At 41.3% G+C, this 27,690-nt stretch overlaps 1 protein-coding gene across 3 annotated transcripts; it reads left to right on the forward strand.

Moving 5' to 3' along the window:
• The first annotated feature begins 8,962 nt into the window (after nt 1–8,962).
• Nucleotides 8,963–17,262, forward strand: LOC133118393 (hydroxylysine kinase-like). Of its 3 annotated transcripts, none has more exons than XM_061228369.1 (6): nt 8,963–9,462; nt 13,256–13,330; nt 13,427–13,735; nt 15,004–15,146; nt 15,940–16,120; nt 16,255–17,262. In XM_061228369.1, exons 2-6 carry the CDS (start codon nt 13,282–13,284, stop codon nt 16,695–16,697), a joined length of 1,125 nt encoding a protein of 374 aa, XP_061084353.1. In that variant the 5' UTR covers nt 8,963–9,462; nt 13,256–13,281; the 3' UTR covers nt 16,698–17,262. The 3 variants fall into 3 exon arrangements, with proteins under 3 accessions (XP_061084353.1, XP_061084352.1, XP_061084354.1); XM_061228368.1 differs by having other exon boundaries at nt 8,963–9,280; XM_061228370.1 differs by lacking the exon at nt 8,963–9,462 and adding an exon at nt 13,071–13,121.
• Nucleotides 17,263–27,690: the final 10,428 nt, after the last annotated feature.

Raw genomic sequence — 27,690 nt, forward strand, 5'->3', positions numbered from 1 at the left:
GTTATTATATAAAAAAAAAAAAAAAAAACAGAGGCTGCATTGCAAACAAATGGGCTAATTTCTGAGTATTTTACACTGGGGAGAGGAACTAGACCGGGCTCGCCTCTGCCGCCTGTGCTATTGTGTTTAGCCATCAAACCGTTTGCGGCAGCCATAAGGCTTGAGACTGACTTCCCAGGCATCCTTGGCAGGCGGTACAGTGCATAAATTGATGCTCTATTTGGACGGTATATTATTATTTGTGTCAGACTCTGGTAGATCAGTACCGAGCCTTCTTAGGATAATTTATTCATTAAATTATTTTCAAGATTTTCAGGTTGTATGGTGAACTGGTCCAAATCAGAAGCACTCCCATTAACAGCATACAGCCTGTCCACAGCCTTCCTACTGGGAGCATTTCAATGGCCCAAGCAAGGTATTAGATACTTGGGTATCCTATTCCCACCCCAATTGAAAGACCTGGTTAAGGTTAACCCCTTAATACAGAGAATAGATTGTGATTTTAGTAGATGGTCAACTCTTAATTTGTCTATGGCTAGGAAGGTCAATGTGATCAAAATGAATTGTGTGCCCAAACTCAATTACCTCATTCAATCCCTTCCACTGTAGGTTCCCCTTACGTATTTAAAATGGTTTGATAGGATTACAAAGACATTTATTTGGAATGGTAAACGACCCCGATTGCGCCTTTAATGAACTACAAGAACCAGTTGAGAAAGGAGGCCTGGGACTCCCTCAGATGTTGATGATTCAGAGCCTTGGAAGCAGGGTCATGTCAGCTCTCAAGAAGACATGGGAAGGGACCTGAACTTGACATTGAGTGACAAAGAGTGGGACAGGATCTGTCGGAACATTAAAACATTGTCTAGAGATGTGAGGATACGTCTCATTCAATTTAAGATTATGCATCGATTCTACTGGACCCCATTCAGATTGTTCAGACGCGCCAAATTGTTGGTGATGCAAGTCCGAGGAAGTCACCTAATGCATGTTTTATGGTCCTGTGACAAAGTTGAAGAATTTTGGGTTTATGTATTTTTTTTTTTTTTTTTTTTTTTTTTTTTTTTTTTTTGGTGTATGTTAATACAACCCAAAAGGGGTAGGCTATAGTGCAAGAAGTAGGTATTTATTCGACTTATTTTTTAGACTTGTACTGCTGTAGCTTATCAGTCGCGTGCGTGCGTCCGTGCGTGCGTGCGTGGACAGCTCCTGTTCCAAAAGCCGCAAGGGAACTGATTGAACAATATACTGTATGACGTCAACTGAAAGGGACTTTTTTCTGAATATTACCATTAACACCTGGCATTAACATTAAAAAGAAATTTTAAACAATGTGGGTTTGACCATTTTTCATGCAGATCATAAGTGAAGTCAGGCCTGAAATAGTTTGAGGCAAGATTAGAATGTTAGAGGCGATGTACCTATTGCATGTTTCTGTCAGGTTGGATATCAGAACCAAATTAGGTTGTTGTTTTTTTTGCATATTACACATCTATGCACACAGCTGGGCAATGCGTGGCAGAAGCATCAATGATCAGCTTTTATTTCATGGTATTTATGTGTGTGTGTGTGTGTAGGCTTGGGGGAGAGGTGGAGCAGCAGTAATGACCAGGGCAGAGAATGTCTTAGAGGAAATTATTCTAGGAAGCCATTGCATGGCCCAATGCCTGGGGTTAGAATTCTCTGATCCATTAAGAGAAACAGGTACTGAAGAGTACTGTAGCCTTAATCTTACAGTTCTGCTATTTCACCACTAGATGGAGCCTAGGGCATTAGGCAGCCATCTTTGTAGGTGCATTGAGGGGGTCCGGTGGCCATCTTAGGAGGCTGCCTGTATATCACAAACATGGGCCATCGATAATGCGAGCACATTAGCACAACCTACAGACATGAACTAGCATGACTAAATATGAAAATAATCACAACTAAGCAGGCTGCTCCTCCTACAATTTGTTGTGGTTATGGCAAACTAGTAAACCGTGCAATGGCTGGTATATTACATTTCAAACATGCAGCTATACTGTACAGTGCATATGAACACAATAAAATACTGGTGGTAAACACAGAAACATAGGCAATTGACACAATGTATGTGTCCAGAATAAAAAATGTATCTGTGTAATGACAATTTTATCCATTGAAAATTAAATCTACAACACAAAGTTCTGAGGCCACTGTATTTCAACACCAGTTTGAGGATTGTTTTCCCACTTCAGAAACCTGGCGAAGGAAATAAAGAGTTGGCCTGTTTTTATTCAGTAGATCGTGGATTTTGTTGCTGACAGGTCCTGTATTTTCAGAGATCTTTGCAAAAATCACAAATGACATGGACAGAGCTTTCCCTAATATTTCAACACTATATAGATTTTATCACATTATTCCAATAATGTGATAAAAGCCGTAGACAGGCAAAGGCACCTCACACTAATTAAGATGTAAATGCAGCTCCACCATGTTATAGCAGCAATAAACAGTCTGAGGAATGTGACCCCCAACCCCTGGTCCTACTGGCCCTTTGGACAGGAATGTGGCCGGTGCTGTGGTATTGATATGGAAACATGCATACATAGGTAACTAACCAATGTTACCTGCAGTAACATATGGAAACATGCATACATAGGTAACTAACCAATGTTACCTGCAGTAACATATGGAAACATGCATACATAGGTAACTAACCAATGTTACCTGCAGTAACATGGAAACATGCATACATAGGTAACTAACCAATGTCACCTGCAGTAACGTATGGAAACATGCATACATAGGTAACTAACCAATGTTACCTGCAGTAACATATGGAAACATGCATACATAGGTAACTAACCAATGTTACCTGCAGTAACATTTGCGTGCAAAGCTAGCTGCCTAGTTAGGCTGGGGAGATGCATGTCTCCTTATTGATATTGCAGCACCAGTAACGCTAGCCATGGTGGGTGCAACAAACAGGGAGGCAGAATGCATTAGACCTACGGTACCTTAAAACCCATCATGCACTCAGCCTGTTTGCTTTCATTGATTACTAATCAAACAACTCCTGCAATAGCAGGACTAATAAATAAGATCAATAGGTAAAATGATTGGCAAATGTATTTTGAGATCACAATATTGTTCTGTACATCATAAACATGTAGCAATATTTTTCTATATCCACATTATTTTATTTTTTTAAATAATCATAATGAGTGAAAGTTATGTAGTTTAGGATTACAATTCCCATAATCCCTTAGAGCTTCTATATAAAGGCCGGTGGTAGTAAATCTAAACTCCCGCATTTCATTAATTCTGTTCAGCACCAACAAACATACGGTGCTGGTTGAGCTTTTAAACATTGGTGGCTATCTTAAAATAAGCGTTTTAAAATCAGACAATTGGAAAGGTCTTAGCCAAGACCGTATATTTTATATTTTATATTTTTAATTGCATGTTTTGTGTTAAGCTATCAGATTTCTTTGTATTAGGGCATTGTTTGTGTTGCCCAGAACGAGTGAGTGGCTGATAATGATTTTAAATGTCTATATACACCGAGCACTTTATTAGGAACACTATACTAATACTGGGTAGGGCCTCCCTTTGCTCTCAAAACAGCCAATAGAGGCATGGATTTCCCAAGATGTTGAAAAAAATATTTTGAGATTCTGCATCAAGCAATTTCTGCAGATCTTTCAGATGCACATTCATGCTACAAATCTCCTGTTCTACCACATCCCAAAGGTGTTCTATTGGATTTAGATCCAGTGACTGGGAAGACCACTGAAGAACATTAAACTCATTGTCATGTTCATGAAACCAACTTTTGCTCTGTGACATGGTGCATTATCATGCTGGGAGTAGCCATTAGAAGATGAGTACATTGTGGCCATGAAGGGATGCACATGGTCATCAATAGTTCTCCAATAGGCTGTGGCATTCTAGTGATGATTGATTGGTATTAACGGGTCCAAAGTGTGCCAAGAAAACATTCTCCCCACCATTACACAAGTCAGGTTGGGTCCATGGATTCATGATGTTCTGACGCCAAATTCTGGCCCTACCATCTGCAGAAATCAAGAAATCGAGATTCAGCAGAAATCGAGATTCATCTGACCAGGCTACATTTTTCCAGTCTTCAGCTGTCCAATTTTGGTGTGCCCACTGCCACCTCAGCTTTCTGTTCTTCGCTGACAGAACAGGAACCCGATGTGATCTTCTGCTGTTGTAGTTCATCTGCCTCGAGGTTTTACATGTTGTGCATTCTGAAATGCTTTTCTGCTCACCACAATTGTACAGAGTGGTTATTTGAGTTACTGTAGCCTTTCTGCATTTTCACCAGGAAGTGATTGACATCCATCAGCACCACTGAAAGCGTTAGGGAGGGTGCACTATTTAACAGGTATGTTGGGCATTTAATGTAGGACAGGTACGGCCACCTCTTCCTGGTCTCTCTCACTTGCATCCTTGCGGCTGGGTAGTATGAAATTGTTTGCCATGTGTGTGATCCTCTAAAATAATTAAAATCATTATGGTAATTTAACCCACATACTTGTACATTTTTTATTATACTCTGTTGTAATCGGAACACTTTGTTTTATGTCCCAGTGCATGGTTATTGTGTACATTTACAACCGATTATCTAATGCCTTTTTGTAAACGTAGTTGCTCTTAAACTTTTACAAATGTTTTCTCCAGTGACAGAGTTATTTTCTGCATACTGACTGTATTATTAATTTATTGGTCTCCATTCGTAATGTTTGGCATTTATTGTTAATTTTGCTCTGTAGGCCATTACACTTGGAGTGCTGTATGGCCACGGTTTCTTTTTCCCTCCAATATTACATGAACATTACATTACATTATTACATTACATTAATGGCTTTTGGCAGACGCTCTTATCCAGAGCGACGTACAACAAAGTGCATACCCATAACCAGGGATAAGTGCGCTGAAAGACCCTAGAGGGAAGTACAATTTCAACTGCTACCTGCACAACAAAGATTGTTTTTTTTTTAACATACAAACAAACAAACAAACGCTAAATATGACCAAACCCCTTAACTAGCCAACCACTGCTTACCTAGCCAAACTAAAAATACTGATACACAAAAAAGTACATCACAGGAAGACAACAATTAAGGTTCACAGGGAGGTAGGGAGGGACGGGGAGAGGTGCTGCTTGAAGAGGTGCGTCTTCAGTTTGCGCTTGAAGATTGGATGAGATTCTACAGTTCTCACCTCAATGGCGAGTTCGTTCCACCACCGTGGAGCCAGAACAGACAGTAGTCGTGAGCGTGAGGTGGAAGTTCGGAGAGGGGGAGGCGCCAAGCGGCCTGTGGAGGCTGAACGAAGAGGTCTGGCAGGGGTGTAGGGTCTGATGATTTTTTGTAGGTAAGCTGGGGAAGACCCCTTAACTGCTTGGAAGGCTAGCACCAATGTTTTGAATTTGATGCGAGCCATGACAGGCAGCCAGTGGAGGGAAGTAAGCAGGGGGGTGACGTGAGTATTTGGGAAGGTTGAAGACCAGACGAGCTGCTGCATTCTGGATAAGTTGGAGGGATCTGATGGCGGACGCTGGGAGGCCAGCCAAGAGGGAACTGCAGTAGTCCAGGCGGGACAGAACCATCGCTTGGACCAGGAGCTGGGTCGAGTAGGGGGTGAGAAAGGGGCAGATTCTCTGTATGTTATAGGAAGAACCTGCATGGTCACCGCCGCAATGTTCTCGGAGAGGGACAGACTGCTGTACATCACCACGCCGAGGTTCCTTGCACTGGGTGATGGCGTAAGTGTGGTATCCCCTATGGAAATGGAGAGATCCAGATGGGGAGAGATATGAATGAATGCAGGGATGAATGATAGAATGAGCACAGATGGCAGGGATATTATGATAGAAATGGGTTGAGCCACCATAGTTGTATTATTCATTCCTTTTTCCTCTTTTTGGTCGGCCTTGGCTCACGTATGGTCTGGTTTATTTGCTATTTAAATGAGTTCAGCGAACTTATCCCTGGTTATGGGTATGCACTTTGTTGTTCGTCGCTCTGGATAAGAGCGTCTGCCAAATGCCAATAATGTAAATGTAATGTAAAGTGCATGGTGTGTGACTGCTGTGCCCAGGTTTTGAGACCTGGAGAAATCCCGGCCTTGTTTCAGAGTAGCTTTTTGTGCTGTTCAGTGACTATTGCTTTCTGTAAGTGTTGTGTGTTTTTACAAAAGTGTGTAGTGACGATGGGTTGTGCTGTGCATCACATCTGTCTGTAATTATTATTGTGCTGTGTTCTCTTCTGAACTGTGCGAACTCAACCACTAAGGGCCTAACCTAGCCAACTGGTCAAAGACAGATTGGTCTGGGGCCCACCCGGGACATATTTGAATTTCTCTTTCTTTGTATTTATTCATTTATTTATTTGGTGTGGAAGACTACCTGTAATACCAAGGGCCAGCAGTTTTGTCAATGTGCTGAATTATCGTGAAACCAAACAAGGTACTATTTAAGGATAAAAAATTGTAAAAATCATTCTTTTTATATTAACAGTTGTCGCTTCTGATGTTGTACCAGCTGGATTCCCCTGCCTATTATAACCCGTGGCGTAGTCACTCTTAGCCATGGGATGTTTCACTTCCTTACCATCTGGTCACATGTATAGCGCTGTGAAATAAATGACTAAAAATGTTTGGCGGAACTTATGATGAAAAATGCATTTCTATGGAAAATGGCAAAATGCATACAGTATACCATATGTCCAAAAATGACCAAAAAATATTACCTGCTATATGCCAAGCTAGTTTGATCAAAACTCTAACCTTCGGTAGACTACATGAAGGACTATTCCCCATTAATGCTACATTGTGGGAAATTGCACCATTGTGTGTGATATATGGCATGCCAATTCTGGGAGCTGAATTTATACTTCCTTTCTCATGTCTCAACTATTCCTATTTTGGTTTGCATTTGAACTTCTGAAAGTCATTGGTCCAGAACGTACTTTGAGGTGACAAGGTCGTTTGAGTTAATTATCCATTTGCTGGCTACATAGACCTGAATGCGGTTTAAAAGGTTTAAACATTATTTAGTAAAGCTGTCTGTATCCCAAATGTTAACCTGACCGTTATGTTGATTATGTGAGGGACTGAGGGCCTACTGTGGATATTGGCACTGCGTTATGAAATATTTGCAGCTGGCCAAGTTTGATACAGTACGCTATTTCCTGAGATAAGTCTACATCTACTCGCTACATTTATGTTGATATGAATGAAGTGGTTACAATGGTCTGGCAAGTTAAAACAACTACCGTTAGCTACAAACTTGTATGCTCTACTATTAGGCTATATTACCTCCAGCGTCTAGTTGGCAAAGCTATATCCTGACTGTGATATGCAATGTTATGCAGATTAAATTCTTAATTAATAGGCTTTTAATTTCCCTCTCAAAGTGCACCAGCTTGATGCATTTGGCTGTTCATCCTGGGGGGAGCACACCAGTGTGAACCCCTTTAATCTCGCAATGACGGACTACAAAGAAGACATGGACATTTTGACCCAGGATACTGCTGTGCTTCAATGGAAACTTCTGCTTGCAATGAGACGGTTGGTGAGTTGCAGAAATACAACAAATACTTCTGGATTAAAATGTCACTTTTTAGTTCTGTTAATGTTTGTGAGTAACTGTGACATTATATTGGGAAAGAGGCGTTGTTGCTGAGTTTTTTGGGGGGTTTTTCATTTTATGTAAATTGTGCATGAATTGATTACCAGAAAAGGAGTGGTCCATAGAGGTGTCACTGTGATCTGCATTTTAAAAAGTAGTGAAATCTAGAAAATGTATTATCTCAGCAAAACTATTTGGACGGGTAGATGGTACTCTTTGTGAGTAGAAAATACTTTCTGCCCCTTTAAATAATACATGCATCATGGAAAATCATATATTGTGAAAGAGGTGAGTCCTATGTGGAATTAATAGTACAATTATTTTGTATTGGCTTTGAGTGAATTGGTCATGTAACCTGGAAGCTATTGGAAAAAAAGCATGGATTATTAAAAACTATTTGTTTGCTTTAAAGTGCCAGAGACCCAAAATAACTGCATATTCAGGTAGTTGTCTAAATAGCTTGGAATATATGCATAAGAAAATAGCAAATTAGCTTGAGAAAGCCTCTCCTGATTTTCAGGGGACATTCTTTCAGTGTTATAATAACATTTTCTATCCCACTACAGTGTGGCATTCAACAAGATATAAGCCTAATGGTAAACCAAATAAGTCATTAGAAATATTTTACATTAAAATTAATGGAGTGAGTGGAATGAGTGGAATTGTTTTTAGTATTGTTCAATGACAAACTGCTCAATATTATTTTAAACTACCAAATGCTGCTGTTCAACGGCAGATTTCTTATCCATGTTCTTGGCCCTTTTCATGCCTAAAAAGAACCTAGGAAAGCTTATTCACGCCTTTATCAACAGCTAATAATATAATAATAGCTTATTAACAGGCCTGTCAAAAAGAGCGATTCGCCAACTGCAACTTATCCAAAATACCACTGCTGTAGTGTTAACAAAAACAAGAAAATTCTAGTCGACCTATTTTTGAGTATTCAATGTTATTATTTTAATCATTGAGTGTTTAAAATAACCAACCGGTATCATTTGGAGTATGGAACGACCGTGTCGTGGAGATTTCAGCTGTAGGTATATTGTCGTCCGAGTTACCGTGTCTGGTATGCTGTCGCTCCTGTGCTGCCATTGCTCATAGTGCTTGCTGCTTTTGAATGAATTATCCTGCTATTCCTGAATCCAGAAATATTTTGCATTCCCACCACCACCCCCATGTGAGCGCTGCTTCTCAAGACCCCCATGAGAGGCGGGGTCCATAGGTAGTTGGTGACGTCAGGCGGAAGGTAACGACGCGGCAGACTGGAGTTAAGACATATAAAAAGTGATCAACTCGTCTGGGTCTGTGTGTCTGGGTCTCGCAATATAAAAACATAAGAACGTGGCGCAGTTACAGCCACCAAAAGCTTTAAGCCTGCAAGTCAATCTTTCCGAGAATTGGAAAAGTAGCATCCCGCGGTTAGAAATTGCACTGCGAGCGGCATAGCAGAGAAATCTTTGCATGTTGCTGGAGAGGAGGCGATACAAGTATGTAACACGTTTGACTTCCAAAGAGATGAGAGATAAAAACGCAGTGCTTAAGAAAAAATTCTAAGAATATTGTGAACCGAGGGACCATCGGAGACGATAGAAGCGTACGTCACGGACCTGAAAAGCAAGGCAAAGTCACTGTGAGTTTGAAAAGCTGCAGGACTCCCTGGTAAGAGGTAGAATTGTTTGCTGTTTAAGGGACGACCAAGTGAGAGGCGGACCTCACGCTAGAAAAGGCTATTGATATTTGCCTTGCCAGCGAGATCACATCTAGCCGAGTCAAAGCACTAAATGATGAAATGGAAGTGCATAGGATCAGGACAGTAAAAGCAAACGGGAAGAACTACAAAAGTAAGTCAAAGACAGAGCCTGATGAACAAAAGGGAACACACTGTAGCAGATGTGGCTATATGCATGCGGAAATAAAATGCCCAGCCTTTGGCCAGATATGCAAGTCATGTAAAAAGAAAATAATATTTTGCAAAGATGTGCAAATCAGAAAGTCAACATAGATACAGTCAGAAAATGCATGCAATTGATCAAACTGGGAGCAGTGATGAGATCAGTGAGAACATGTTCATGGGCACAGTAGGAGTTGAGCATGATAAATGCATTGGGGCTATAGAGGCTGAGATAATGTGGGCTGAGAATCTGATAATAAACAGTAGTAATGTGACATTTGAGCTTGACACTGGAGCAGAGTGTAACGTCATGTCAGAGAAGACATTCAGCTCACTAGATATCAGTGGAAGGCTCAAAGCATCCAACTGTAAGCTAGTCACCTACTCAGGCCACTAGATGGCACCCCTGGGCTAGAAAGCGCTCACATTCCAGTTCAGAGCCCAAAAACATAAGATTGAATTTGCGATCATGCAGCAGGAGGCACCAGCAATACTGGGACGTGCATCATACCAGAAATTGGGCATGGTAAAAAGACTGTATGATGTCAGAACTGACATGAACCTATTTACTGGAGTGGTCTGTTTACCAGGTGAGCACCATATAAAGATTGACCCCACTGTTGTGCATGCACCGAGGAGAATACCTGTTGCGCTCAGGGACAGGGTCATTGGAGAGCTCCATTGAATGGAGCAGATGGGAGTCACTTTGAAACAAACAGAGCCAACAGAATGGGTCAATAGCATGGTCACGGTAGTCACTCCCAAAGAAGATTCGCATTTGCATGGACCCAAAGGATTTGAACCAAGCAATCCAATGGACATACTATGCTCTATTGACTGTGGAAGAAGTGGTATCCCACATGCCAAATGCAAAGTACTTCTCAGTACTAGACAACCTATCAGGGATTTTGGCAAATAAAACTGGACGATGAGAGCTCCAAGCTGTGCACCATGAACACGCCAATAGGACACTATCTCTATCTGTGCTTACCTTTTTGAGTGTCATCAGCGTCTGAGGTGTTCCAGCGCACACTGAAGACTCATCTCTTCAGGCTACACCTTTCCCTCCCTAACTCACCACCATGATTAGCCTTATATATGCCATAGACTGTAATGGCAGTATTTATAGATGTTGTTTTTTGTATTAGTTATTGTATTTTTGTACTCGGGGTATTCTAGCTGCCAACTGTGGTATGCTAGTTTGGAAGTTGGTGTATTCTTCAAGGGTTCCGATTATATCTGTATGGTTACACTAGGACTCGGAACTGTACTGTCCTCTCAGGTCCTCTTGGATAAGAGCGTCTGCTAAGTGCCATGCAATGTAATGTTCCAGAGGTCCATGGCGCAAATGATAGCAGGTCTGTACGGGGTTGTCAACATCAGTGACGACTTGCTGGTGTGAGGAGACACAGAGGAAGAGCATGATCGCAGACTGGTGGCAGACTGGGGGCGACATGGGGGCGACATGGCTCAGGCAGTAAGAGCAGTCGTCTGGCAGTCGGAGGGTTGCCGGTTCGATCCCCCGCCCGGGCTGTGTCGAAGTGTCCCTGAGCAAGACAACTAACCCCCAAATGCTCCTGACAAGCTGGTCGGGGCCTTGCATGGCAGCCAATCGCCGTCGGTGTGTGAGTGTGTGTATGAATGGGTGAATGGAGAAGCATCAATTGTACAGCGCTTTGGATAAAGGCGCTATATAAATGCCTGCCATTTACCATTTACCATTTGGTGAAACTGCTGGTGAGGGCCAGAGAAAACAACCTGAAACCAAACAAGAGCAAATGCAGAATCAGGATGACCGAAATCAAATACATAGGCCATATCCTCAGTGCCAGTGGGTTGAAGCCGGACGAGGAAAAGGTGAGAGCCATTGTGCAGCTACCACCGCCCGAAGATGGGTGCTGCCATACTACAGGAGGGAAAGCCGGTAGCATACGGATCACTAGCTCTCACTGACTGCCAGCACAGGTATGCACAAATAGACAAGGAGCTGCTAGCTATAGTATATGGGTATGAGAAATTTCACCAGTATGTTTATGGCAGAGAAATTTAAGTGGAAAGTGATCACAAGCCATTGGAGAGCATCTTCAAGAAGTCCCTCCACCAAGCTCCTATGAGGCTACAGAGGATGCTGTTAAGAGGTATGATCTCAAAGTAACATACAGGTCAGGGAAAGAGCTCCATTTAGCAGAAGCTTTTAGCCGAGCTTTTCTCAAGGGACAGAAGGAAGATCTGCTAGGGAAAGAGTTGGAGGTAAACCATATGGCATATCAGCTACCCATGTCACAGGAAAAACAGGAACAGTTCAAGAGAGCAACAGCAAGTTAGAACATGTGACATCCAGTCCGAAATATGCCCAATCAAATGGTCAGGCAGAAAGGACGGTACAGATAATAAAAAACCTTCTCAAGAAGTCACAGTGCAGTAATGATGCTCCATATATAGCTCTCCTGGAATACCACAACACAAACACTGGAGGGAATAGGGTTATCACCTGCACAGCTACTAATGGGGCGGCGTTTGAAATCGAAGCTGCCAACATCCACCTCATTGCTTACCTCTGAAGGAACAGTCCAGGTGCACAACAAGCTGAAAGAAAGACAACAAAAACAAAAAGTCTATTATGACAGACAAACACGGAACTTACGTGATCTACAAGCTGGAGAGAAGGTCAGAACTCAAAGAGGAGAGACGTGGCAGCCAGCTGTGGTGCAGAAAAGGCATGAGCAACCAAGATCAATTATGGTTCGCACAGCAGATGGCAGACTGTATCAACGTAACAGGAAGCATCTAAGGAAGACAGAAGAGAAGGAGTTTCCATCAACAAATCCAAGGGATGTGGCCATGGAAACAGAGACAGGCATGAAAAGAGTGACAATGAACAGCACACAGCAGACAGTCAACACACTGACCCTACCGAGGGACAATCACAAACACAAACACATCAGATCAAGCCTGGAAGACCAGTCAAAATTCCTGCAAGATTCAGAGACTGAACATTCAGACTGTGGCATAGATAAACACTCCTGTTTGATATGCAATTAATTAATCTCTGTCTGCAATGAGAGATTGATAAATTTGTTTTGAATATGAAAGATGGACTAATGGGCAGTTTGAGTTGTGGTATGTAGTATGGGGGCGACAGGGCTCAGGCAGTAAGTGCAGTCGTCTGGCAGTCGGAGGGTAGCCGGTTCGATCCCACGCCCGGGCTGTGTCGAAGTGTCCCTGTGCAAGACACCTAACCCCCAAATGCTCCTGACGAGCTGGTCGGGGCCTTGCATGGCAGACAATCGCTGTCGGTGTGTGAGTGTGAGTGTGTGTATGAATGGGTGAATGGAGAAGCATAAATTTTACAGCGCTTTGGATAAAGGCGCTATATAAATGCCTGCCATTTACCATTTAGTATGCACTTTTGAATGTAATGCCGTAGTTACAGTATTCAAGTTTATTAAGTATATGTAAAATAAAAAAAGTCTTAAGAATATGTTTGTAATGTATGTGTACTGTTTGTATGGTTCAGTTTGTACTATGTCACTCTGTTTCAGCTGGCTTACAACAGTGATGAGAGGCAGAGCCTTGACACACAAGTTTTTGCATTGACATTAAACCTCAGTAAATATTATTTAATTCATTGTGAGTTGTCAGACTGAATTATAATTGTTATTGTTATTATTGTTGTTTTTGTTGTTGTGAAACTTTATTTAACCCTGTGTGATAATTTGTCCTCTGCATTTAACCCATTCTAGTTACTTAAGAACAGTAGGTGGCCACAATGCAGCACCCGGAAACCAAGTCCCATTCAGAGGCCGCACTGGTCAAGGGTAGGAGTATACCGAACCTGACATGCATGGCTTTCGTTGTAGGAGGAAAGCCTGAAATAAAAAAGTAACAAGTGCTCTGATCTTTTTTTCTGACAGCTGAGATGTCAATAGAGGAAGCACAGCCAAGGCTCAGCGAGCCCCAGGCCTCAGAACTGCTCGGCCGTCTCTTTGGGTTGACCGTGTCATTGATCCGCCCACTGCCAAGCTATGAAGACCAGAACTTTCATGTGGAGGCCGGCGAGGGAGGCCAGTATTTGCTGAAGATCATGAACTATGTGTTGAGCCAGAGTCTGGATCAGTATGAGCTGCAGAACCACGCCATGGCCTTCCTGCACCAGCATGGTCTGCCTGTTCAGACTGTCCTGCCCACCCTCACTGGGACCATGATGAGTCTTGAGGATATCGGTATGAATAAGCACAGCAAGCAGATTAAATTCCATTCTGTGCTTTCAAAAAATAATGAAATGCAAAGTTTCTAAATTCCTCAGAATTATACTATAAACCACAATCAAATCAATATTTGTTGTGACCACCTTTAAAACTGCAAAATAAATATAAGAAAATTGGCTGTTTGAAACATAGAGAACGTGCCACAGTTCTTCTGCTTACTTTAGCTGTCTCACTTTCCTTTAGCTTTCCAGGTAGTCCCAGACAGCTGTAATCAATTTATCAGAAAAGTGGTCGATTGCTTATTAAATTACTTTAGTAAAATTACAACAATTCTCTAACATCATTTTTTGGAAGTTAATGCTTGGAATTCACAAATATTCAGTTTTCTACTGAACATGCCACCCCTTTTCATAAACCCCCCCATAGCACCAAAAGGTTCCTCAGATTGGCAGCTCTGATAGTTTGGCCTCCGACCCCCTTTTCCCTCGTTAAACTAAACCAGCTTAAACACATTTATTTGCATCAACTTTTGAGTGTTTGAGGACAGCAATGGCTAGGCAGTGGATCTTATTGTAAGATTAACATTATATTAGCTAGCTAAGTTAGTATGGTTAGAAATTATTACAGTGCCATTGCATGTAAAAGCATATGTCCGAGTATTGCGTTTTGTTACACGTTGTAGGTTATCTAGTACAGGCCAAAAAATAAATCATCGTACACTGACAGAGTGTTGCACTTTATTAAGTTGGCTGCGACAAACTGTTTTAGTTGAAGATGTAATTTTTAGGCCAATTAATTGTGTGAAAACCTCTGCCAATATTTGTATTAAATAAAACTAGCTATTAAATTAATCCAAGTCTACTTAATAGTAACATTTACCGACCAACTTTTGTTTTTGTGTTGGAGTATTCTACAATCTATGCCTAGTGTTGGGCAGAGCTACTAGCCAACTTCATTTTACTGTAGCCTACTGTGTATAACTATTTCCATGAAGTAGCAATCAAGTATAATTGCACCTGTATTGACAAACATAAAATTGTTATTATTAAATAAAGCCTGTAATTTCTGCACAGATCAAACAATATGGATGTAAATACCTTCAACTCAGAGCTAACCGTTTACACTAACGTCATATTCATGATTTCATTTTAAAGCTCATCCTGTTCTGTTGTACCCTTAAGCATGCTTTTATGAAAGACCAACTTATGGTCTGTTGGTCTTGGAGAAAATTCAAGCTAATGTTATGTAAGGCTGTAAAATGTGAATATGTTGTGTTTTGGCAGATTGTGGATCTGGTAGTCAGAAGTACTTGGTGCGTTTGTTGAACTTCTTGCCTGGAACCACCATTGCTAATATCCACTGTTCCCCACGCATGCTCTACCAGGTAGGAAGGATGGCAGCAACAACGGATACAATGCTGCAGAAGGTAGGAGCATGTGCGCATTCTCACTTTTGCACTGAACAGATTGTTCCTACAAAGACATTTTAGATGGGCTATAGGCACTCCAAACCTCGTGTTTTTCATTTTCAGCAAATAGCAGAGTCCGATACATACTGCAAGGTGGACAAGACCGAACTCCGAAAATTAAATGAGTCCAGAGTCATGTTTTTATTTTTTTTATTTTTTTTATGTGCTAAATTTTAAACCTGATTGATGCATAGGTGATACATAAACACCCAGTGAAATTCAATAAAACTAGCAAAAATTTGGTCACACCTGTTTCAAATGTTACAATGAATCTGTACGTGAGAGTTAAACATGAGACCTTTCTGCTCATTGTAAAGACACATCACTTTTTATTTTCATTTTTTATTGTCTATAAATTATATTTAAACAATAAAAATAAAGGAAAAGGCTCTGTACAAAAGTTTGGGAACCCTTTTGGACCAAGACCTGGAAGACCAAGAAAAATTTCTGATAGAATGGTCCAAGTCCCAGTGAACATATTGCATTCACCAGGACTCAGGAGAACCCACACATTACTGCAAAAGAGCTGCAAAACAGAGTAGCAAACACATGTCTAGCTGTTCACAGGACAACAATACAACCTAAACAAAGACCTACATGGAGTTGCCAGAAAGAACAACCTCAGGTTTTGCTGAAGCGAAACAGTCTCAACATGCATATTATAATTAGATGCTCGCTGATATAAATTGTCACTGAAAATGCTCTCTAATATGCAGTCAAAGTGTAAACTCATCTTCTGTTGCTGTGACAGATGGAGCACCCCAAACTGTGGGCCTTGCAGCGAGAGAACTACTTGTGGGACCTGGGTAATGTGCACCTGCTGGAGCCCTACCTGCCGGCGCTGGAGGGAGAAGACGAGCTTCGGCTCGTGAAGGACGTCATGAAGATGTTCAAGAGTGAAGTCTTGGTACATATGAGTTCCTTCCGCAAGAGTGAGTTTTTCCCCACCAAACTGACTGAAAAAGTTCAGTGCTGATACAGAACATTGCTAAAACAGTGTGGTCTCATCTTCCAGTATAAACCTGATTATTGTCATTTGAGTAATTGATCAAGGTGTTCTTTCTAGGTCCAATTCATGGAGATTTCAATGACCAAAATATCATAGTGGAACCAGACTCTCCGATTGGCTACAGAATCTCTGGAATCCTGGACTTCGGGAATATGAACTATGGCTACTCCATCTTTGAGCTGGCCATCACCATTATGTACATGATGATCGAGAGCCAAAGTCCGCTGGAAGTTGGGGGGGCGGTGTTGGCGGGCTGGGAGAGCGTCCTCCCGCTGGACGAGGTGGAGCGAGACGCTCTGTACACGCTGGTACTGGTCCGATTCTGCCAATCTCTGGTAATGGCTCACCATACAGCCGCACTTCGCCCAGAAAACAAAGACTACCTCATGATCACTGCACGCAAGGGGGTCCGACTTCTACCCTTGCTCTGGAAGCTTGGCAAGGAGGCTGTGCTCAAGAAGTGGGTAGATGATGCTGGAGAGTATTCAGACAGGAAGTGATGATAGGACTGGTGTGATGCAGGTTCCTGCTGCTTTCGGGTTCATATGGGTTTGCTTTATTATTCAGATATCTTATTTTCTCTATAACCTATGCAAAAGAGCATTCTGTCAAGCAGAAATATTGACCTCGGAATGTGACAGTCGGAAACAATATGATTTACAGGAAGTTCTCTTGCTGTACCAATTTGGCAGAACAGTTTTTTTTGGGCACTGGTCTGTGTTCAGGCTGGAGTGGGTTTATTTGTATTAAATTCTCCTTTTCAATCTGGTCAGATGGAGTCACGTGACGCAATGCGAGAGTAGGAAGCTGAGCTTGTCGCTCCGCATCGCTCTGCTACATTTATCCGATTGAAATATATATAACCAGGAAATAACCGCACGGTTTTGTTTATGAACAGTTGTGGGGCCAAAATATGTCTAAACTATTGAAGAACCCAACTTGTGGAGACATAAAAAGACACTTATGCTCACACGGGACTGACGATATGCAAGTCCAAGATGCAGGCGATGTGACCGGCGACGGTGGTGATCAGCAACCCCAGAATATTGGCCAAGATATTGACAAGAATTAAGACTTTCGAGTGCCTGAGGAAGGCGATTGCGTTCATTGATGGGATGTGGAGAGTTTGTGACCATGGTACTTATCTTAAATTCAGTGCTAGATAGCCTAGCTGACTTTGTTTTTTAATTTTCTTCGCTTGGCACTTATGAACATTAATATACAGACACTGGTTTGGACTCATTTATTACAGCAGCAGAGCCTGCGCGGCTGGATGAGTGAAGTCTCGTGGACCGCTGGTTTTCCACTGGAAAGATTTCAGGTGGGGTTGGTGGGTGTAAGGTCATTGTTCCTTTTTTGTTTCATGGGGTTATGTAAGGTTATTTTTATTGTGTTTTGTCATCACTACTCCGTCATTAACATGTGCCTTGTGATATGTCGGGTTTCAGTAGTATTTAGGCAGACATGTCATCTAAGTTAAGTTCTATACGTCTTTCCATGTGGAATGTTAATGGGTTGGGGAACCCAATCAAGAGGAAAAAGGTTATGACCAGTCTTAAGAAGAACATATGATGTGGTGTTTCTACAAGAATCAGTGGAGTCTCAAGCTTTGTGGAGCCTGGGTTGGTTATGTGTTTTACAGTGTGGGTTCCAGTAAAAGTAATTGCGTTGGGGGGTAATTGGGGGATAATAACGTTGATTAGTAAACATTTGCAATTTAAATGTCTTCAAATTGAAGATAACTCAGGGAGAATTATTATTATACAGGCGGAAATACAAGGGCAAACATTTATTTTGCCTAATATCTATGCACCCAACGGGAATGACCCGACATTTTTTGTGGATCTTGAAAGAAAGCTACAGGCTGCTGGAAATTATGATCTTATTCTTGGGGGGGGATTTTAATCTATTAATGGACCCGGTTCTGGACCACAGTGGAGCCACTGTGTGGAGGGTACCCAAGGCCTTCCTGACTGGGTCTGCAAGTCTCTGGGATTAGTGGGCATTTGGAGAATCCTGAACCCTTCTGAGAGGGTTAGTCCTCCGTCCTGATTTCCCCTGCCCCTCCTTTCTGATATCCCTATCCTCGTTGTCTAACCCAAAAAATAAAAAATAAAAAATAAAAAAAATAAATGTTTTGCACTTATGATGACGACTATATGTTTAGAACAGCATTCCATGTGTATTTTCCTAGTTATGGATGTGATGCTTTGACTTGTGGTAGAACCTATGCACTTGTAAATTGCTTTGGATTGAAAGCGTCTGCCAAATGACAGAAATGTAAATGTTATCAGTCTGGTTCCAAAAAAGGGTAAAGACCCTCATGACTAAGAATTATCGCCCAATTTATTTAATTCAGATGGATGTTAAAAAAATTTCTACGGTCCTGGCAAATCGGTAAAACAGGGTAATTGCATCTTTGATCCATACGGATCAGGTGGGGTTTATTTGTGGTCGTAGCTCCTCTGATAATAGAAGACGTTTTATTGATATTATGTGGTCGGTAGCTGAAGCCCAGTCCCCAGTAGCTGCTATTTCTTTTGATGCCAAAAAGGCGTTTGATATGGTTAAATTGGGTTATTTAATAAAAAAAGTTTTGAATTTATGGGTTTGGGGGCACCTATATAAACTGGATTAAGTTATTATATAAAAAATAAAAAAAAAACACAGAGGCTGCATTGCAAACTAATGGGCTAATTTCTGAGTATTTTACACTGGGGAGAGGAACTAGACCGGGCTCGCCTCTGCCGCCTGTGCTATTGTGTTTAGCCATCAAACCGTTTGCGGCAGCCATAAGGCTTGAGACTGACTTCCCAGGCATCCTTGGCAGGCGGTACAGTGCATAAATTGATGCTCTATTTGGACGATATATTATTATTTGTGTCAGACTCTGGTAGATCAGTACCGAGCCTTCTTAGGATCATTTATTCATTAAATTATTTTCAAGATTTTCAGGTTGTATGGTGAACTGGTCCAAATCAGAAGCACTCCCATTAACAGCATACAGCCTGTCCACAGCCTTCCTACTGGGAGCATTTCAATGGCCCAAGCAAGGTATTAGATACTTGGGTATCCTATTCCCACCCCAATTGAAAGACCTGGTTAAGGTTAACCCCTTAATACAGAGAATAGATTGTGATTTTAGTAGATGGTCAACTCTTAATTTGTCTATGGCTAGGAAGGTCAATGTGATCAAAATGAATTGTGTGCCCAAACTCAATTACCTCATTCAATCCCTTCCACTGTAGGTTCCCCTTACGTATTTAAAATGGTTTGATAGGATTACAAAGACATTTATTAGGAATGGTAAACGACCCCGATTGCGCCTTTAATGAACTACAAGAACCAGTTGAGAAAGGAGGCCTGGGACTCCCTCAGATGTTGATGATTCAGAGCCTTGGAAGCAGGGTCATGTCAGCTCTCAAGAAGACATGGGAAGGGACCTGAACTTGACATTGAGTGACAGAGTGGGACAGGATCTGTCGGAACATTAAAACATTGTCTAGAGATGTGAGGATACGTCTCATTCAATTTAAGATTATGCATCGATTCTACTGGACCCCATTCAGATTGTTCAGACGCGCCAAATTGTTGGTGATGCAAGTCCGAGGAAGTCACCTAATGCATGTTTTATGGTCCTGTGACAAAGTTGAAGAATTTTGGGTTTATGTATGTTTTTTTTTTTTTTTTTTTTTTTTTGGTGTATGTTAATACAACCCAAAAGGGGTAGGCTATAGTGCAAGAAGTAGGTATTTATTCGACTTATTTTTTAGACTTGTACTGCTGTAGCTTATCAGTCGCGTGCGTGCGTCCGTGCGTGCGTGCGTGGACAGCTCCTGTTCCAAAAGCCGCAAGGGAACTGATTGAACAATATACTGTATGACGTCAACTGAAAGGGACTTTTTTCTGAATATTACCATTAACACCTGGCATTAACATTAAAAAGAAATTTTAAACAATGTGGGTTTGACCATTTTTCATGCAGATCATAAGTGAAGTCAGGCCTGAAATAGTTTGAGGCAAGATTAGAATGTTAGAGGCGATGTACCTATTGCATGTTTCTGTCAGGTTGGATATCAGAACCAAATTAGGTTGTTGTTTTTTTTGCATATTACACATCTATGCACACAGCTGGGCAATGCGTGGCAGAAGCATCAATGATCAGCTTTTATTTCATGGTATTTATGTGTGTGTGTGTGTGTAGGCTTGGGGGAGAGGTGGAGCAGCAGTAATGACCAGGGCAGAGAATGTCTTAGAGGAAATTATTCTAGGAAGCCATTGCATGGCCCAATGCCTGGGGTTAGAATTCTCTGATCCATTAAGAGAAACAGGTACTGAAGAGTACTGTAGCCTTAATCTTACAGTTCTGCTATTTCACCACTAGATGGAGCCTAGGGCATTAGGCAGCCATCTTTGTAGGTGCATTGAGGGGGTCCGGTGGCCATCTTAGGAGGCTGCCTGTATATCACAAACATGGGCCATCGATAATGCGAGCACATTAGCACAACCTACAGACATGAACTAGCATGACTAAATATGAAAATAATCACAACTAAGCAGGCTGCTCCTCCTACAATTTGTTGTGGTTATGGCAAACTAGTAAACCGTGCAATGGCTGGTATATTACATTTCAAACATGCAGCTATACTGTACAGTGCATATGAACACAATAAAATACTGGTGGTAAACACAGAAACATAGGCAATTGACACAATGTATGTGTCCAGAATAAAAAATGTATCTGTGTAATGACAATTTTATCCATTGAAAATTAAATCTACAACACAAAGTTCTGAGGCCACTGTATTTCAACACCAGTTTGAGGATTGTTTTCCCACTTCAGAAACCTGGCGAAGGAAATAAAGAGTTGGCCTGTTTTTATTCAGTAGATCGTGGATTTTGTTGCTGACAGGTCCTGTATTTTCAGAGATCTTTGCAAAAATCACAAATGACATGGACAGAGCTTTCCCTAATATTTCAACACTATATAGATTTTATCACATTATTCCAATAATGTGATAAAAGCCGTAGACAGGCAAAGGCACCTCACACTAATTAAGATGTAAATGCAGCTCCACCATGTTATAGCAGCAATAAACAGTCTGAGGAATGTGACCCCCAACCCCTGGTCCTACTGGCCCTTTGGACAGGAATGTGGCCGGTGCTGTGGTATTGATATGGAAACATGCATACATAGGTAACTAACCAATGTTACCTGCAGTAACATATGGAAACATGCATACATAGGTAACTAACCAATGTTACCTGCAGTAACATATGGAAACATGCATACATAGGTAACTAACCAATGTTACCTGCAGTAACATGGAAACATGCATACATAGGTAACTAACCAATGTCACCTGCAGTAACGTATGGAAACATGCATACATAGGTAACTAACCAATGTTACCTGCAGTAACATATGGAAACATGCATACATAGGTAACTAACCAATGTTACCTGCAGTAACATTTGCGTGCAAAGCTAGCTGCCTAGTTAGGCTGGGGAGATGCATGTCTCCTTATTGATATTGCAGCACCAGTAACGCTAGCCATGGTGGGTGCAACAAACAGGGAGGCAGAATGCATTAGACCTACGGTACCTTAAAACCCATCATGCACTCAGCCTGTTTGCTTTCATTGATTACTAATCAAACAACTCCTGCAATAGCAGGACTAATAAATAAGATCAATAGGTAAAATGATTGGCAAATGTATTTTGAGATCACAATATTGTTCTGTACATCATAAACATGTAGCAATATTTTTCTATATCCACATTATTTTATTTTTTTAAATAATCATAATGAGTGAAAGTTATGTAGTTTAGGATTACAATTCCCATAATCCCTTAGAGCTTCTATATAAAGGCCGGTGGTAGTAAATCTAAACTCCCGCATTTCATTAATTCTGTTCAGCACCAACAAACATACGGTGCTGGTTGAGCTTTTAAACATTGGTGGCTATCTTAAAATAAGCGTTTTAAAATCAGACAATTGGAAAGGTCTTAGCCAAGACCGTATATTTTATATTTTATATTTTTAATTGCATGTTTTGTGTTAAGCTATCAGATTTCTTTGTATTAGGGCATTGTTTGTGTTGCCCAGAACGAGTGAGTGGCTGATAATGATTTTAAATGTCTATATACACCGAGCACTTTATTAGGAACACTATACTAATACTGGGTAGGGCCTCCCTTTGCTCTCAAAACAGCCAATAGAGGCATGGATTTCCCAAGATGTTGAAAAAAATATTTTGAGATTCTGCATCAAGCAATTTCTGCAGATCTTTCAGATGCACATTCATGCTACAAATCTCCTGTTCTACCACATCCCAAAGGTGTTCTATTGGATTTAGATCCAGTGACTGGGAAGACCACTGAAGAACATTAAACTCATTGTCATGTTCATGAAACCAACTTTTGCTCTGTGACATGGTGCATTATCATGCTGGGAGTAGCCATTAGAAGATGAGTACATTGTGGCCATGAAGGGATGCACATGGTCATCAATAGTTCTCCAATAGGCTGTGGCATTCTAGTGATGATTGATTGGTATTAACGGGTCCAAAGTGTGCCAAGAAAACATTCTCCCCACCATTACACAAGTCAGGTTGGGTCCATGGATTCATGATGTTCTGACGCCAAATTCTGGCCCTACCATCTGCAGAAATCAAGAAATCGAGATTCAGCAGAAATCGAGATTCATCTGACCAGGCTACATTTTTCCAGTCTTCAGCTGTCCAATTTTGGTGTGCCCACTGCCACCTCAGCTTTCTGTTCTTCGCTGACAGAACAGGAACCCGATGTGATCTTCTGCTGTTGTAGTTCATCTGCCTCGAGGTTTTACATGTTGTGCATTCTGAAATGCTTTTCTGCTCACCACAATTGTACAGAGTGGTTATTTGAGTTACTGTAGCCTTTCTGCATTTTCACCAGGAAGTGATTGACATCCATCAGCACCACTGAAAGCGTTAGGGAGGGTGCACTATTTAACAGGTATGTTGGGCATTTAATGTAGGACAGGTACGGCCACCTCTTCCTGGTCTCTCTCACTTGCATCCTTGCGGCTGGGTAGTATGAAATTGTTTGCCATGTGTGTGATCCTCTAAAATAATTAAAATCATTATGGTAATTTAACCCACATACTTGTACATTTTTTATTATACTCTGTTGTAATCGGAACACTTTGTTTTATGTCCCAGTGCATGGTTATTGTGTACATTTACAACCGATTATCTAATGCCTTTTTGTAAACGTAGTTGCTCTTAAACTTTTACAAATGTTTTCTCCAGTGACAGAGTTATTTTCTGCATACTGACTGTATTATTAATTTATTGGTCTCCATTCGTAATGTTTGGCATTTATTGTTAATTTTGCTCTGTAGGCCATTACACTTGGAGTGCTGTATGGCCACGGTTTCTTTTTCCCTCCAATATTACATGAACATTACATTACATTATTACATTACATTAATGGCTTTTGGCAGACGCTCTTATCCAGAGCGACGTACAACAAAGTGCATACCCATAACCAGGGATAAGTGCGCTGAAAGACCCTAGAGGGAAGTACAATTTCAACTGCTACCTGCACAACAAAGATTGTTTTTTTTTTAACATACAAACAAACAAACAAACGCTAAATATGACCAAACCCCTTAACTAGCCAACCACTGCTTACCTAGCCAAACTAAAAATACTGATACACAAAAAAGTACATCACAGGAAGACAACAATTAAGGTTCACAGGGAGGTAGGGAGGGACGGGGAGAGGTGCTGCTTGAAGAGGTGCGTCTTCAGTTTGCGCTTGAAGATTGGATGAGATTCTACAGTTCTCACCTCAATGGCGAGTTCGTTCCACCACCGTGGAGCCAGAACAGACAGTAGTCGTGAGCGTGAGGTGGAAGTTCGGAGAGGGGGAGGCGCCAAGCGGCCTGTGGAGGCTGAACGAAGAGGTCTGGCAGGGGTGTAGGGTCTGATGATTTTTTGTAGGTAAGCTGGGGAAGACCCCTTAACTGCTTGGAAGGCTAGCACCAATGTTTTGAATTTGATGCGAGCCATGACAGGCAGCCAGTGGAGGGAAGTAAGCAGGGGGGTGACGTGAGTATTTGGGAAGGTTGAAGACCAGACGAGCTGCTGCATTCTGGATAAGTTGGAGGGATCTGATGGCGGACGCTGGGAGGCCAGCCAAGAGGGAACTGCAGTAGTCCAGGCGGGACAGAACCATCGCTTGGACCAGGAGCTGGGTCGAGTAGGGGGTGAGAAAGGGGCAGATTCTCTGTATGTTATAGGAAGAACCTGCATGGTCACCGCCGCAATGTTCTCGGAGAGGGACAGACTGCTGTACATCACCACGCCGAGGTTCCTTGCACTGGGTGATGGCGTAAGTGTGGTATCCCCTATGGAAATGGAGAGATCCAGATGGGGAGAGATATGAATGAATGCAGGGATGAATGATAGAATGAGCACAGATGGCAGGGATATTATGATAGAAATGGGTTGAGCCACCATAGTTGTATTATTCATTCCTTTTTCCTCTTTTTGGTCGGCCTTGGCTCACGTATGGTCTGGTTTATTTGCTATTTAAATGAGTTCAGCGAACTTATCCCTGGTTATGGGTATGCACTTTGTTGTTCGTCGCTCTGGATAAGAGCGTCTGCCAAATGCCAATAATGTAAATGTAATGTAAAGTGCATGGTGTGTGACTGCTGTGCCCAGGTTTTGAGACCTGGAGAAATCCCGGCCTTGTTTCAGAGTAGCTTTTTGTGCTGTTCAGTGACTATTGCTTTCTGTAAGTGTTGTGTGTTTTTACAAAAGTGTGTAGTGACGATGGGTTGTGCTGTGCATCACATCTGTCTGTAATTATTATTGTGCTGTGTTCTCTTCTGAACTGTGCGAACTCAACCACTAAGGGCCTAACCTAGCCAACTGGTCAAAGACAGATTGGTCTGGGGCCCACCCGGGACATATTTGAATTTCTCTTTCTTTGTATTTATTCATTTATTTATTTGGTGTGGAAGACTACCTGTAATACCAAGGGCCAGCAGTTTTGTCAATGTGCTGAATTATCGTGAAACCAAACAAGGTACTATTTAAGGATAAAAAATTGTAAAAATCATTCTTTTTATATTAACAGTTGTCGCTTCTGATGTTGTACCAGCTGGATTCCCCTGCCTATTATAACCCGTGGCGTAGTCACTCTTAGCCATGGGATGTTTCACTTCCTTACCATCTGGTCACATGTATAGCGCTGTGAAATAAATGACTAAAAATGTTTGGCGGAACTTATGATGAAAAATGCATTTCTATGGAAAATGGCAAAATGCATACAGTATACCATATGTCCAAAAATGACCAAAAAATATTACCTGCTATATGCCAAGCTAGTTTGATCAAAACTCTAACCTTCGGTAGACTACATGAAGGACTATTCCCCATTAATGCTACATTGTGGGAAATTGCACCATTGTGTGTGATATATGGCATGCCAATTCTGGGAGCTGAATTTATACTTCCTTTCTCATGTCTCAACTATTCCTATTTTGGTTTGCATTTGAACTTCTGAAAGTCATTGGTCCAGAACGTACTTTGAGGTGACAAGGTCGTTTGAGTTAATTATCCATTTGCTGGCTACATAGACCTGAATGCGGTTTAAAAGGTTTAAACATTATTTAGTAAAGCTGTCTGTATCCCAAATGTTAACCTGACCGTTATGTTGATTATGTGAGGGACTGAGGGCCTACTGTGGATATTGGCACTGCGTTATGAAATATTTGCAGCTGGCCAAGTTTGATACAGTACGCTATTTCCTGAGATAAGTCTACATCTACTCGCTACATTTATGTTGATATGAATGAAGTGGTTACAATGGTCTGGCAAGTTAAAACAACTACCGTTAGCTACAAACTTGTATGCTCTACTATTAGGCTATATTACCTCCAGCGTCTAGTTGGCAAAGCTATATCCTGACTGTGATATGCAATGTTATGCAGATTAAATTCTTAATTAATAGGCTTTTAATTTCCCTCTCAAAGTGCACCAGCTTGATGCATTTGGCTGTTCATCCTGGGGGGAGCACACCAGTGTGAACCCCTTTAATCTCGCAATGACGGACTACAAAGAAGACATGGACATTTTGACCCAGGATACTGCTGTGCTTCAATGGAAACTTCTGCTTGCAATGAGACGGTTGGTGAGTTGCAGAAATACAACAAATACTTCTGGATTAAAATGTCACTTTTTAGTTCTGTTAATGTTTGTGAGTAACTGTGACATTATATTGGGAAAGAGGCGTTGTTGCTGAGTTTTTTGGGGGGTTTTTCATTTTATGTAAATTGTGCATGAATTGATTACCAGAAAAGGAGTGGTCCATAGAGGTGTCACTGTGATCTGCATTTTAAAAAGTAGTGAAATCTAGAAAATGTATTATCTCAGCAAAACTATTTGGACGGGTAGATGGTACTCTTTGTGAGTAGAAAATACTTTCTGCCCCTTTAAATAATACATGCATCATGGAAAATCATATATTGTGAAAGAGGTGAGTCCTATGTGGAATTAATAGTACAATTATTTTGTATTGGCTTTGAGTGAATTGGTCATGTAACCTGGAAGCTATTGGAAAAAAAGCATGGATTATTAAAAACTATTTGTTTGCTTTAAAGTGCCAGAGACCCAAAATAACTGCATATTCAGGTAGTTGTCTAAATAGCTTGGAATATATGCATAAGAAAATAGCAAATTAGCTTGAGAAAGCCTCTCCTGATTTTCAGGGGACATTCTTTCAGTGTTATAATAACATTTTCTATCCCACTACAGTGTGGCATTCAACAAGATATAAGCCTAATGGTAAACCAAATAAGTCATTAGAAATATTTTACATTAAAATTAATGGAGTGAGTGGAATGAGTGGAATTGTTTTTAGTATTGTTCAATGACAAACTGCTCAATATTATTTTAAACTACCAAATGCTGCTGTTCAACGGCAGATTTCTTATCCATGTTCTTGGCCCTTTTCATGCCTAAAAAGAACCTAGGAAAGCTTATTCACGCCTTTATCAACAGCTAATAATATAATAATAGCTTATTAACAGGCCTGTCAAAAAGAGCGATTCGCCAACTGCAACTTATCCAAAATACCACTGCTGTAGTGTTAACAAAAACAAGAAAATTCTAGTCGACCTATTTTTGAGTATTCAATGTTATTATTTTAATCATTGAGTGTTTAAAATAACCAACCGGTATCATTTGGAGTATGGAACGACCGTGTCGTGGAGATTTCAGCTGTAGGTATATTGTCGTCCGAGTTACCGTGTCTGGTATGCTGTCGCTCCTGTGCTGCCATTGCTCATAGTGCTTGCTGCTTTTGAATGAATTATCCTGCTATTCCTGAATCCAGAAATATTTTGCATTCCCACCACCACCCCCATGTGAGCGCTGCTTCTCAAGACCCCCATGAGAGGCGGGGTCCATAGGTAGTTGGTGACGTCAGGCGGAA

Source organism: Conger conger, chromosome 18 (genome assembly GCF_963514075.1).
Source record: "Conger conger chromosome 18, fConCon1.1, whole genome shotgun sequence".
Lineage (NCBI taxonomy): Eukaryota > Metazoa > Chordata > Actinopteri > Anguilliformes > Congridae > Conger > Conger conger.

What these genes read in the sequence shown, in the direction of transcription:
- LOC133118393 (XM_061228369.1), top strand. Translation starts at nt 13,282, where the DNA reads ATGCAGCACCCGGAAACCAAGTCCCATTCAGAGGCCGCACTGGTCAAG. An exon ending in GATGAGTCTTGAGGATATCG is followed by an intron (nt 13,736 to 15,003) that starts GTATGAATAAGC and finishes GTGTTTTGGCAG; the next exon opens with ATTGTGGATCTGGTAGTCAG. An exon ending in TATGAGTTCCTTCCGCAAGA is followed by an intron (nt 16,121 to 16,254) that starts GTGAGTTTTTCC and finishes TGTTCTTTCTAG; the next exon opens with GTCCAATTCATGGAGATTTC.